Genomic DNA, 14,986 nt, shown 5'->3' with positions numbered 1-14,986 from the left:
AACAAGAATGAGCACCCACTCTCTTCTAAGAAACTGTCATAACAAACCCCACCATGGTCTATGCACATTTAACTTAGGCATTGTGAGATTTCTGAGATTTCACAGTGGCCCGTTATTAATGGAACTCCTACCTTTGTGCTGCTGTGATCTGTGAACTCCTTCTGTGCTACCCAAAATCTTTCAACCGTGTTCACCCAAACTGTGGCAAGGTGATCAGCATGTATCCTCAGCTTCCTTTTTGAGCACCTCTTCTACCTTCTAGTTTTTACTGAACTTAGCTGACCCATGAAGACTGTGCCTTCTGTAAATGAACAAGCAAAATCCAATGCTAACACCATTATAATTCACCATTTGTAGTTCTCTTATGCCATAGTCATATGCTTTTCTCTTCATCATTCTCTTTATCCCATTCTCTTTATCATTCTCTTTATCCCATTCTGTTTATCATTCAAGATGTCTATTATGCATATTTCTGACTTAAGCAACTTTTAGGTCTAGGACAAACACTTATACATGGTACTTATTAGACATAACAGGTACCAAAATCTTCCTTTTAAAAAAAATGCAAAAAATAATGTTCCACCTCCCTAATTTTCTCAGATTATCTCAGTAAACTTCTCCAGTTCAGTTCATTCTGCCTAGTCCACCATATGATTGCAAAATGTTTTATACACTGTGGTTACAAAGTACTCATATTCTAAGATTACATATTCTGAATAGAGTATATATATATATATATATGTGTGTGTGTGTGTGTGTGTGTGTATCATATATATGCATACATACATGAATGGATATAAAGTGTGTTGTGTATATGTAAATCATATATTTGTATGTAAAGTATTTGTGTTCTCTAAATCTTCCATTGGATACTGAAACTTGTTGAGAACAGGGGCTATGGTATCTATGAAAACTTGTTCCCAGATTTCTTCTTTTCTTAGAGCTCTGACAGCTAAGAAGCAGGAATTTTGTTGAAGAGCTTCCACCCTTCGGTTATAAAGTCACAGAATTGTCTTGGAACATTTTCATGATTTCTTTCCAAGTGTTCAAGTAATAAGAAAGACAGCAGCATCTTTTATTTCAGAACAAATACAGATATGTAAGATAACTTTTTTGTATAGTCAGAGGATTATTATGAAGACTAAAGAGTACTTTCAAACTGGAATAATGACTTTGAATTAAGAAAAAAACATACTTAAGCACTTGTCCTAGATAAGAGCTAGTAAGAGTTGCCTAAGCACTGACTATGTGTTTTTTCAGAGTGCTATTTTGCAAAGTCATCCCATAGCCATATTTCTAAACATAGATCTTATAAATCAGAGGGAAAAATCCAGAAGATATTTTTGTACACTGAGGTCAGATGAAAATTTCCACTCTGTACTATTTTGTCCCTCTAAACAATGTTAGCTGCCCTTTGTCTTAAACTCTGAGGAGCCAGGGTGGAGATTTAATTAAGAAATTCTAATGGAATATTTGTAGGAGTATTGAGTAATCAAAGTATCATTATTTAGCTTCACATTTGATTATACTCTTTGATTATACTCTCCTCAACCCTTTTTTATATGATCAGAAATGCCTCATAATGCCCAGACCAGAAAAAGCCTAAGTTCTTCCCTGGGAAAATGACTACAGAATAGCTGAGGTCAGAGACTAGTTAACTGCGATAGTCTGCTATGGAATTTTAGGGATACGAACAGAAGAATGGAGTGTGGCATTAAAAAATACATAAAGATACAGCTTTAAACTTATACCATGGTGTTACCCTTCTATAGTATAAGTTGCCATCATGTTAACCACTGAACGACAGTACAAGTGCTTGCTACAGCCATGCTCTCAGCCGGGCACACTACTAGAAAGATATTAATAAGTATAATTTTCATGTAACTATGGAGATTCAGGGCAATACACATGTAGTGAAAACTTTACTTAAGCATTTACTTAAGTAACTGAAGCAAAGAAAAATTGAACTAGCATTTACTGAATACAGAATTATAGGTTTGGGAGATTAGTGGAACAGTAATCATCAAGCTTTCATTCTATCAACAGGGTCTTGCAGAATGACACATAATCCCGAAGAAATGACCTCCTACATTTTATTGTACAGACTTAATTAGCAAATATTCTTATTTGTACAGGACATTTACCAAATAATTATGTTTTATAGCTGAGATCAGAATAAAGTGTTTGTATAATTTCATAGCATATTTCCTCTGTGATTCCTCTGTGATATGTAAATCTAATGACTACTACTTAAATGAAAGTTTGCATTTGGATGAGAAACTATGAAAGAAATAATTATTTGAATTTTTAAATAAACTAAATTTCTATTCAGAAAAGGAAATACATTCATGTCCTTATGTACTAAGTATACAGAGATTTAGGTCTATTTTTGTTTATACCAGTTTAGATAATCTACGTTTTGAAGTATTATTTGTATAATTAATTCAGTGTGAGAAACATACCATACTGAACTTTCCCCTGGGAAACAGTTTAGAACCAGTATTTATGTCATTTGAAAAGAGAAGTTTTCATTCCTAAAATAAAAAACAAACAAAACAAAAACAGAAGCAAAAAGCTAAACAATGAACAACAAACTTACAGATTTCCAGAAAGTTTGAGATGAAAAAGTTATCTTTGAAAACACAACCAGCATTGATTTGGAAACAAAACAACTTTGTTTTCATCCCCTATCTGCAACTTCCTTGCTATATGACTTTGGTTAAATTAATAATTTTTTTGGTGGGGAGGGCTTAGTTTTCTATGAAATTAGAGGAGTAATACTTAAATTTGCATGGTGAATGATCTAGTGATTATTTTGTCGGTTATTTTTATTCCATGAATATCAGGTTGGAACAGGAAATGGTCAATGAGCAATGCATTAAGTGTCAGGTATTTTTATGGATGGGCTTGATTTTAGGTTTAAGTTGGTCTTATACACTTAAATAATCAGAAGCATTTACATATCACATTTGGTCAGATCTGTTAGAACAATCTTTCTACACTCTATTGAAAAACTGATACTTCTCCGTATTAGCTAAATATAACATTTTATAAATGAATCACAATAATTTGACAGAAAACTGGTCAGTTCTCCTTTGAAAACTATATAGAATAGCATAAATAAGTGCAACAAGTATGAAAGATGGATATGCATTAATTCATATATCAGACCTCATTTATATTATGTTACTTTCAACATGTCAAGAATATGCATAATTTGTATATGAGAGATTAGTAATCAGTCAAATGTGGATTACTGGATTTTAAATTGCAGTATTATTATTTTTTAATTGTTTTTAATGTTTATTTATTATTGAGAGACAGAGAGAGATATAGAGCATGAGCAGGGTAGGGACAGAGGGAGAGAGGGAGACACAGAATCCGAGCAGGCTCCAGGCTCCAAGCTGTCAGCACAGAGCCTGAGGTGAGGCTTGAACTCACAAATCAGGAGATCATGACCTGAGCTGAAGTCAGAGGCTTAACTGACTAAGCCACCCAGGCACCCCTAAATTGCAGTATTATTTAACTGAGAAATAATGAAGTAGAAAAATTGCTGGAACAGCTCAAAGGAAAGGATGCAACTTTTCCTTTAGGATGTTTGCAAAAGGTCTATCAATATGACATCTTAGAAAATTCTGTTTAGTAATATGCTAAAGTAATAATACACTCTCCTCAAAATTAGAGTCTGAAAATTAGTAATCTTAAACTGATCTTCAAGAGACTGGATGATTCACATGCTCCCCAATGGCAGTAGCAATAGGAAACTTATCTCTTACATTGTATTTACTCATCATAAACATGCACAGAAGAAAATACCAGTGCTTATTCCCATCCGTAAGACTGAGACAACTGAGAAACATATTTGGATTTATTTCTTTTTATATATTTGTTTCTTCGGTAAACATGTTAGAACTTCCTGAGGATATAATAAGATAAACTGTAACAATATTCCCTTCTTTACCCAAACTTCATTCTAATATTCTTATTTTGTTTTAGTAATACATATGAAAACATGTTAGTAAATTGGTTTCCCCTGGGGAGCCTGGGTGGCTCAGTCAGTTAAGCACCCGACTCTTGATTTCTGCTCAGGTCATGATCTTGTGGTTGGTGAATTCGAGCCCTGTGTGGGGCTCCGTGCTGACAGTGTGGAGCCTGCTTGGGATTCTCTCTTTTTCTGTTCCTCTCCTGCTCGCTCACTCTCTCTGTCAAAATAAATAAATAAAACAAAAAATTAATTTCCCCAACATACTTTGAAACAAATATGTAATTTTTACCATTTTAACACACATTTTATACTTTTAGCATACATGCCAAAAAATGCAAAGAAACATATATGGTCATGTTAATGCATTATAAAATGAAAACCTGTGGTGACCGCTATCCTGGTTAGGAAATTGACTATTGCCTGTAGTCCAGACCAGCTCTTCATATACCTCGTTCTCAGTCATATCTCTTGCTTTCCCCTAGTGTTAACCATTATCCTGACTTTTATGAAAATCACTTCCTTGCTTTTCCTATTTATCACCTCCTCTTTGGAAGAGTTTCTACACTAATCTTTAATTTTACCACTTTTGTGTAGTGTTTATAAGTGAAACAATATAATATGTTAATTAGTGTCTATTGTCATTTAGTATTACCTTTATATGATCACACCATACACATAGCTGCAGTTCACCCAATCTCCATTGTATGGATATGTAAAAATTAATTGCATAATATATTTGTGATGATTATTTGGATTGTTTCTATTTTGTGAATGTTATAAATGCTTTTGTTATGAACATAAATATATATAGTTCCTAGTACTCTGCTGCATAACTAACCTAGAAGTGGACTTACTTGGTTTTAGGGTATGCATTCCAATAATGCCAAATTGTTTTCCGAACAGATTGTTCCATTACTGATGTATGTGTGTTCCTGTAGCTTCACTACTTGGCAGTAGTTGTTAGTCTTGGTCTTTCTCATTTTAACCATTTGGTGGCCAGTGGTTGCTTCTCACGGTAGTTTTAATATACATTTTTCTACTTCTTTTGAGATGTTATCATGTTTCCTGGACTTTTAGTATCTCTTATTTGGAGTGCCTATTCAAGTCTCTCTGTCTTTTAGTACTGGTAATTCTTCTTTTAAATTTTTTTCTTATTGATTTATAATTTATAAAATCTGGATATAAGTTCTTTGTCAGTTACAGGGTTACAAATTTCTACTAATATGTGACTTGCCTTTTTACTCTCCCAGTGTTGTTTGTGTGTTTATTTTTGTTTGTTTGCTTATTTTATGTTATCAGCTTTATTGAGGTATAAGTACAAATACAAATTGTATATATTTAAGGTGCTTAATGTGATGATTCGATATACGTATTCATTGGGAAATGTTTTCAAAAGTTCTTACTTTTAATGTAGTTAAATTTATAAACCTTTTCCTCATATTGATACTGTGTTTTGTGCACTGTTTAAGAAATCTTTCTTCCAGATGCTTCCATAAAGATGCTTGCTTACATTGCCTTGTAAAAGCATTCTCATCTTACATCTCACATATAGTTCTGTGATATGCCTGGAATGTATTTTTGTGTCAGTGATGTGGGGTCCGAATTATTTATTTTCCTAGGTAGACACACAGATGCCCAAGCATGATATTTTGAAAAGGCTGTCCTTGTTCTTTCTCCACTGTTTTTATTCTGCCTTTGCTTTAACTCTCCTTATATGTGTAGGTGTTCTTACTGGATTTTTTCTTGCACCCATCCTTGAGTACATAAGCATACTTAATTAGTCTTATAAGTCTTCGTATGTGATAGAAGGAGTATTCCATTTTATGTTCTTAAAGAGAGTCAATTTTTACATTAATGCATGTTTTCATGTAAACTTCAGAATCAGTATGCTAAGATCTAGGAAAAAAGTCAAAGATAATAAAAAGAAAAAAAATGTAACATTTGTCCTCATTTCAGATGAGGTTGTTCTCACATCTTTATAACGATGAGACTTCTGGTGCATAAATATGGAATATGTTACCCTTTATTTGTGTTCTTTAATTTTTGTCAAAAAATTAATTTTCTTCTTATAAAGTTGTGATCTATTTTCTGGTATTTTATTCTTAGATACATAATTTGTGTATTATTATGAAAATAGTTTTTAAAGTTTTAATTTCTATCTTTATTGCTGGAATGTAGAAAAAAGTCACTTTCTTTTTTATTATAACCTTATATTTAGCAAATGTGTTAATTCTTATAATTATTCTGTTCTGATATGCCCCGATTTGAGAGACCCCCCGAAAACAAACCACCAGAGTCCAGAGCCAAAGCCAAGCGGCAAGGGTCGTTTATTGCAGGTTCGAACCCGGTCCTCCGTGTACTCGTCGCCGGTGACACAAGAGGCCCCGAGCAAGGATCTTACAGCTTCATTTATAGACAGGCACAAACAAGTTAGGGATTTTTTTGAGGTTACAGAGTTGTTATAGGCTGACATTTAAATTTGAACGCTCAGCAGAACTTGATTGGTTCCTGCCTTTATGTCAGACTACGACCGGGCACGCCCTGGCTGGTTTCGGGAACAGTGGGGGAAGGGAAAGATTTTTCTTTGCAGTTGTGAGTACACCTGGTAACTTTTCTCTTAGCCTCTCATTCCCCCCTCTCTTTGGTGCCTTAAGAGCCAATCTTGGATCTTATGTGTCTGACTCAAATGTTTCGGTAATGACGGGTTGGTATTGGGTCCTAAGGACCATCAGTTGGATCGTGTTAACTCGGTCTTTAATAAAGGCAACTAATTTATTAATAATATAAGGCCCGAGGGTGAGGAGGAGAAGGAGTATAAGGGGTCCCACTAGAGCAGAAAGCAGGGTGGTCTACCATGTATTATTTCATAGGGTGTGAGTCCCAGTTTGTATGGGGAATTACACACCCTGAACAGAGCGTAGGGGAGAAGGACCACCCAATTAGCGCCAGTCTCCATGGTTAATTTAGTTAGGGTCTCCTTTAAGGTTCTGTTCATTCTCTCTACCTGTCCTGAGCTTTGGGGTCGGTATGCACAATGTAATTTCCACTCAGCCCCAAGTATGGAAGCCAGTCCCTGACTTACCTTAGAGACGAATGCAGGTCCATTGTCTGACCCTATCATTACTGGAAAACCATACCTGGGCAGGATTTCTTCTAGGATCTTTTTGGCTACCATCTGCGCCATTTCATTCTTGGTTGGAAAGGCTTCAGTCCATCCGGAAAAGGTATCTACAAAAACTAGCAAATACTTATATCCATATTTTCCTGGTTTTACCTCAGTGAAATCTACTTCCCAGTAGGTCCCCGGTCTGCTCCCTCTTTGTCTTACCCCTGTTGTCTGAGGATTGCTACTCGCATTGTTGAGTTGGCACACTGTACATTTAGTGACTACTTGATCGACCTTACCAGAGACATTTCTGATTTTTAGTCCAGTCTGTCTCAGTAAGTCCAACATTCGCCGGGAACCTAAGTGGGTGCTGTGATGGATCCGCTCTAGAACTTGCCATCCTAGTTTATCTGGGAGTATAATGTTGCTTTTAGAGTCTCTCCACCAGCCATCTTTGATTCGGGTCATAGGAAGTTTACTCATCCATTGAATGTCACTTTCTGAATACTCAGGGCTGGGGGGCAATTCCCGGGGTCTGGGGTCTGGCAGCTGTAGGGTCAGCAATTGCGCTGGGGGCCGAGCTATGTTTTTTGCAGTCTGATCGGCCAAATTGTTGCCCCGGGAAATTGGGTCGGTTGTCTTCTGGTGTCCTGGGCAATGTACAATTGCTAGCTTTTTGGGTTCCCATAAGGCTGCTAGCAGGGCTAGAATCTCTTCTTTATTTCTGATGTCTTTCCCTTCAGCTGTGAGGAGCCCCCTTTCTCTGTATATCGCCCCATTTACATGAGTGGTGGCGAAGGCATATCGGCTATCAGTGTACACGGTTAGCTTGTGGTCTCTTCCTAACTTTAGGGCCTGGGTTAAGGCTATTAGCTCAGCCTTCTGGGCTGAGGTTCCGGGGGTAAAGCTTCTGCCCACACCACCTCGGTCTCTGAAGTCATGGCCACCCCCGCATACCTTTGTCCCTGGTGAACGAAGCTGCTTCCATCGGGGAACCAGATGGCGTCTGCGTCCGATAATGGCTGATCCTGCAAGTATTCCCGGACCCCATAAACTTGAGCCAGTATGTTGGCGCAGTCATGAAGTGGGGTTCCCATGTCTGGGTCTGGCAGCAGTGACGCTGGGTTCAGGGCCGTTGGGGGGGTGAAGACGACCCTGAGGGTGTTCAACAGCAGTCCCTGGTAATGAGTGAGTCGGGCATTGCTCAGCCATCGGTCAGGCGGCTGCTTGACGATGCCCTTGATGGCATGCGGGGTGGTGACTCGTAGCTCTTGGCCCATGGTCAGCTTATCAGCGTCCTTTACCATTAGGGCAGTGGCTGCAATCATCCAGAGACAGGGTGGCCATCCGGCAGCCACTGGATCTAGCTTTTTAGACAGATAGGCTACTGGCCTGCGCCAAGGGCCCAAGTGCTGGGTTAGCACCACCTTGGCTATGCCCCGGTTTTCATCTACATATAGGTGGAAGGGTTTGGAGACATAGGGGAGTCCCAGGGCAGGTGCTGATAGCAGAGCAGTTTTGATTTGTTGGAAGGCCTGTTCGGCTTCTTCCGTCCAACTAAAAGGCTGTTGATCTTTTGTTGCCTGGTATAAAAGTTTTGCTAATTCAGCAAACCCTGGTATCCATAGTCTGCAGAACCCAGCCGACCCTAGGAATTCCCTCACCTGCCGTGGTGTCTGCGGTCTGGGAATACGAAGGACAGTCTCCTTCCGGGCATCCGTTAGCCAGCGTTGCCCCCCTCTCAGTAAGTAACCCAGGTAAGTTACCTCTGACTTGCAGATTTGAGCCTTCTTTGCTGAGGCGCGGTAGCCTAAAGTTCCCAGAGTTCGCAGGAGACCTTCGGTTCCCTGGATGCAGGTTTCGGGTGTCTCGGCAGCTATTAAGAGATCATCAACATACTGTAGGAGAGTTATATTAGGGTGTTGTTGTCTGTACTCACTTAAATCTTCGTGTAGAGCCTCGTCGAACAGGGTCGGAGAGTTCTTGAATCCTTGTGGCAGTCTGGTCCAAGTGAGCTGGCCATTTATGCCCCTGTCTGGATCTGTCCACTCGAATGCAAATAGCTCTTGACTTTTAGGCGCTAGTGGTAGGCTGAAAAAAGCATCTTTTAGATCTAGAACAGTATACCATTGTTTTTCTGGGCCGAGGGTGCTCAGGAGAGTATAGGGGTTAGGAACGGTTGGATGTATGTCCATTACCCGCTTATTGACTTCTCTCAGGTCCTGCACTGGTCTGTATTCCCCGCTATTGGGTTTGCGCACAGGCAGCAGGGGGGTATTCCATGCTGAGTGGCAGGTGCGTAGGACCCCGAAGTCAAGGAGGCGGCGGATGTGCGGTGTGATGCCATTTTTGGCTTCCGTGGGCATAGGGTATTGGCGCACACGGACGGGGTCGTCCTGGGCTTAACCTCTATAAATAGGGCTGGGCGATGTTTTGCTAACCCCATACCACTTGTTTCTGCCCACGCGTCTGGGAAGCGTTGAAGCCAAGGCTCGATGCCCTGATCCCGAGGAGTGGGTTCCTGATGGAGCCTATATTCATCCTCTAGTCTCACAGTAAGTACAGATATGGGTTGGTTGTGGAAGTCAGTCACTGTAGGCCCCCCCGGTTGGAAATGAATTTGGGCCCCCATTTTGGTAAGCAAATCCCTCCCCAACAGGGGGCAGGGGCTGTCGGGAATGACCAGGAAGGAGTGGGTTACCTTCCCAGTTCCTAAGTCCACAGTCCTCTGAGTTGTCCAGGGGTACTTCTTTATTCCAGTGGCCCCTTGTACCCAGGATGATTTTTCAGATACTTTTCCATGGGGCTTGACCAGAACTGAGTGCTGTGCCCCGGTATCAACTAGGAACTGGACCCGGGTCCCCTCCACTTGCAATGTTACCCTAGGTTCGGGGAGGGGATCTGAACCCCGTCCTCCCTATTCTGTATCTTGGGTAAACAGTATGGGGGCTATTTTAGGCTGCCATTGCCCTTGGCTGGGGCGGGGTTGTTTCTTTTTGGGCATTCTAGTATCCAATGGCCTTTCTCTTTACCCTGGGAGGGCGCATTGTTTGAATGCCTTCTGGGGGTGGCTGTTCTTTCTGGACTATAGCGGCCAGGACTTTAGTCATTTTCTCTGTGGCCTTGATCTGTCTCTCTTCTGGGGTGTCCCTGTTGTTGTAGACCCATTGTGCTATACGGAGCAGATCCTGGATCTGTTTACCTTCTAAATCCTCTAGCCTTTGGAGTTTCCTTTTAATGTCAGGAGCTGCTTGATTTACAAAGGACATAACGACTGCAGCCTGGTTTTCAGGGACTTCTGGATCCATGGGGGTAAACTGCCTAAAGGCTTCCATTAATCTCTCTAAGTAAGCAGCTGGACTCTGCCTTTCCCTGTACAACCGAATATACCTTAGCCAAATTGGTGGGCTTGCGAGCTGCAGCCCGGAGACCCGCCATTAGAGTCTGGCGATAAATGAGTAGCCTTCCCCTACCTTCTGCCGTGTTGTAGTCCCACTCGTCCTGTGGAGGCCTGGTTAGGGGGAAAGCCACATTAATGAGGTCAGGGTTAGATGTCGGCCGACCGTCATTTCCGGGCACCAGCTTTCTTGCTTCTAATTGGATCCTCTCTCGCTCCTCTGTAGTGAACAGGATGCGGAGAAGCTGCTGACAGTCGTCCCAGGTGGGCTGGTGGGTGAACATGACACTGTCTAAAAGAGCTATAAGATCTTTAGGGTTATCAGAGAATCGAGCGTTCTGCGTTTTCCAGTTGTAAAGGTCACTGGTGGAAAAAGGCCAATACTGGAGTCGGGGGTTGCCTGTTTCATGGGGGGGTCCTATTTCCCGCAGGGGTAGGGCCACAGTGGAGTCAGGGAGGTGAGAGTTCGGCTCACGCTGGGTGCGCCCGCGGGTACGACCGGGTGGCCCCTCGTGGTTGGTTACATTTTCAATGGGGCTGGGCGTGGCTGCTGCCTCCCGTCCTCCTGGTTCCGGCGCAGCTACCGCTTCCCGTCCTCCCGGTTCCCCTAGGGGGGCAACTAGCGGGGCGACGACTGGTGGGGCGGCTGCCTCGGGCAGGGCCTGGGGTGCGAGGGGAGGGGGATGATAGGGTGGAGGGTCTAGGGATAGTTGGTCCTGACTATCGGGCAATATGGGATACAAGGGCGCGGCTGGCGTCCTTGATTTTGGGGGACCTGCAGGCCGCATGGCAAGGACCTTACACGTTCCCAAGGATAGGAAGGGGGCCAACCAAAGGGGTGGATTTTCCACCAAACTCTGCCATACAAGAATGTAGGGAATCTGATCCAGGTGTCCCTCGCAACCCGGTAGAAAAATCTTTGATTTCACTTTAGCAATTATAGGGAGGCAGAAAGTTCCTTCGGTTGGCCATCCAACGCCGAAGGTTGGCCATTCGAGCGGCAGAGGGTTATTAATTTTCCCCGCCGGATGTCTAAACTCAAATTCTGTCCTCTGGTTCTAACATCCCTGAAGTTAGCAACGAGGAGAGAAAGAGGAGTGCTTTGAGATTGGTCCATCTGTATCCTGGAGGTGGAGGAAAGGATTAAAAGGAGAAACAGTAAAGTTATGAGGATTCCTGGCTGGGCCAGGCCAGGTCACCTGTGAAAGAGAAGGAGTTTAACACTTAAAGGTTATAGAATAGAGAACACAACACTTAACACAACACTTAACACAACACTCAGATCACTAGCGCGTTTCGGGTGTCTGTCACCCGACCAAGAAAATTCCGATGGGCCCAAAAAGGTGCCCCAGACGGGTACCAGTGGACGTCTCCTACTGGACCCGACCGACTGCCCTATAGCGCGTCCGCCAGGGCCGTGTCAGTCCCCAATACAGATCCCACGTGGGAGAGCCAGAAACGAACAAACAGAAACGGACAGAGCCGGCTCACTTACCAATCAGTCTCAGGAACGACCCGTTGACTTGGGGTCTGGTGGGTTTGGGGGTATCCCGGATGAGCCCCCAAATGATATGCCCCAATTCGAGAGACCCCCCGAAAACAAACCACCAGAGTCCAGAGCCAAAGCCAAGCGGCAAGGGTCGTTTATTGCAGGTTCGAACCCAGTCCTCCGCGCACTTGTCGCCGGTGACGCAAGAGGCCCCGAGCAAGGATCTTACAGCTTCTTTTATAGACAGGCACAAACAAGTTAGGGATTTTTTTGAGGTTACAGAGTTGTTATAGGCTGACATTTAAATTTGAACGCTCAGCAGAACTTGATTGGTTCCCACCTTTATTTCAAACCATTCAGCAGAACTTGATTGGTTCCCGCCTTTATGTCAGACTACGACCGGGCACGCCCTGGCTGGTTTCGGGAACGGCGGGGGAAGGGAAAGATTTTTCTTTGCAGTTATGAGTACACCTGGTAACTTTTCTCTTAGCCTCTCAGTTCAAGTCTTTAAACAAGGAATACATTAACTGCAGTGGCTCTAATGTCTTCATAGCCTTCATACACAAACCAAAATGTAAGCTACAGTCAATGCACTGAAATCTAAGAAAATCAAACTTAAGAACAACCCATCACAAACAGCCAACTAGGCTTTCCAAAATATGGCAACTTTTTAAGCTATAACCAATCAAGGGGCACCTGGATGGCTGAGTCGGTTAAATGTCTGACTCTTGATTTCAGCTCAAGTCGTGATCTCACAGTTTGTGAGATCCATCCCATCAGACTCTGTGCTGATGGTGCAGGGCCTCCTTGGGATTCCCTCTCTCCCACCCTCTCTGCCCCTCCCTGGCTCTCTCTCTCTCTCAAAATACATAAATAAAAAAAACTTAATAAACTATAACCAATCAAGTAACTTCTATGCTTTGCTTCAATGTCTTCTCTGAAAAAAAACTTGCCCTTGGCTCCTGCAGGTGGCGTACTCCTACCCACTTTTGGTTTGAATCTGTCAAGTTCAAATCCATGTGTGCTCAAATAAAATCTTCAAAATTTTAATGTGTCTCAGTTTCTCTTTCAACAGGTCAAATTATTAATATTGGTTTTCATAATTCATCTGTGGATTCTCTTTGATTTTCTAACACAGAAACATGTAATAGAAGTTTCATATTTTCTTTTTCAAATTTCACGCTATTTTATTACAGCACTGACTAGGGAAAACAGTAAAAAATTGATTAGAGATGGTGATTCAGTTCTTGTTCACAATTTTGTATTAAGAACTTTTAAGATTTATTCTCAGCAACTTTCAGATATGCAATACAGTTTTATTAACTATAGTCCCCATGATGTACTTTATATCTCTATGACTTACTTATTTTATAACTGGAAGTTTGTTTACTCATTTCATCCACCCCCTGCCTCTGGTAACCACCAGTCTGTTCTCTATATCTATGAAGTTGGGTTTTTTGTTGTTGTTTGTTTTTGTTTTAAGATTCATATGTAAGTGAGATCATATGGTATTTGTCTTTCTCTGTCTAACTTATTTCACTTAGGATGATGTGCTCAAGGTTTATTCATGCTGTCATAAATGGAAATATTTCCTTTTATTTTTTTTACAGAAGGAAAGAGAGAGCAAGCATGTGCAAACAAGGGGAAAGAGACAGAGGGAGGCAGAGAGAGAGGAAGAGAGAGAGAGAGAGAGAGAGAGAGAGAGAGAGAGAGAGAATCTTAAGTAGGCTCCATGCTCAGCACAGAGCCCAATGCAGGGCTCAATACACAACCCTGGGATCATGACCTGAGCCGAAGTCAAGAGTCAGATTCTCAACTCACTGAGCTACCTAGGCACCTCAAAGTTGCCTTCTTCTTATGTCTGAATGTATTCCATTAAAAATGTATACATACATGTATGTATGTATGTGTATGTATGTATGTATATATACACACACACATATATATCCATTCATTCATCAGTGGACACTTAGGTTGTTTCCATATCTTGGCATTATCAATAATGCTGCAGTGAACATGAGGGTTCATGTATCTTTTCAAGTTGGTGTTTTCATTTTATTTGGATAAATACCCAGAAGTAGAATTGCTGGATCATATGGTAGTTCTATTTTTAAGTTCTTCAGGAGACTCCATCCTGTTTTCCATAGGGCACAAGTGTTCTCTTTCTCCACATCCTCATCAACACGTGTTATTTCTTGTCTTTTGGTAATAGCCATTCTAACAGGTGTGAGGTGATACCTCACTGTGGATTTTGATTTGTATATCCCTGATGATTAGTGATGTTGAGCAGCTTTTCTTGTACCCATTAGCCTTCTGTATGTCTTTTTTACCTGCATATTGTTGTAATGCAGATCTCTAGAACTTTTTCATCTTGAAGGACTGATACTTATATACTTATTGAGTAGCAACTCCCCATTGCTTAACCTCCAGCCTCTGGCAACCATCATTCTCCTTTTTTGCTTCTATGAGTTTGAGTACTTTAAATGCCTCAAATAAGATTACGCAGTCTTTTGTTTAAAAAAAAAAAGGAGGGGGGCGCCTGGGTGGCTCAGTCGGTTAAACGTAGACTTCAGCTCAGGGCATGATCTCATGGTTCGTGAGTTTGAGCCCTGCGTCGGGCTCTGTGCTGACAGTTCAGAGCCTGGAGCCTGCTTCCAATTCTGTGTCTCCTTCTCTCTCTGTCCCTCTCCCCCTCACACTCTGTCTCTCAAAAATAAATAAACGTTAAAGAAAAAAAAAAGACTATGCAGTCTTTGGACTTCTGTGACTGGCTCATTTCACTTAGCATAATGTCCTTAAGTTTCACTTTTGTTGTAGCATATGATACATGTAGCATATGATATGTTCAAAAATATTTCAGTGTATGTATATACTCCTTTTTAAAATCTGTTCATCTGTCTATGGACACTTAGATTGTTTCCATAACTTGGCTATTATGAATAGTGCTGCAATGAACATGGGAGTGAAGATAAAGGTTTGAGATCCTGATTTCAATTCTTTTGGCTGTTG

At 41.5% G+C, this 14,986-nt stretch overlaps 1 protein-coding gene across 1 annotated transcript; it reads right to left on the bottom strand.

Annotated features, from left to right (window-relative positions):
• Positions 1-5,685: 5,685 nt before the first annotated feature.
• Positions 5,686-10,919, bottom strand: LOC124529143 (uncharacterized; the record flags this gene model as incomplete). Its single annotated transcript, XM_047103018.1, is given in 6 exon segments — positions 5,686-5,739; positions 7,068-7,990; positions 7,993-9,477; positions 9,480-10,008; positions 10,124-10,451; positions 10,453-10,919. Coding segments are annotated over 6 exon segments (3,786 nt in total), but the record flags the coding sequence as incomplete, so codon positions are not given.
• Between the last annotated feature and the right edge of the window lie 4,067 nt (positions 10,920-14,986).

The sequence above is a fragment of the Lynx rufus genome, unplaced genomic scaffold (assembly GCF_022079265.1).
Source record: "Lynx rufus isolate CCGP_SWC_20201006 ecotype Redwood Valley unplaced genomic scaffold, mLynRuf1.p SCAF_6, whole genome shotgun sequence".
NCBI classification, from domain to species: Eukaryota; Metazoa; Chordata; class Mammalia; order Carnivora; family Felidae; genus Lynx; species Lynx rufus.
This window is presented reverse-complemented; position numbering and strand designations above follow the sequence as displayed.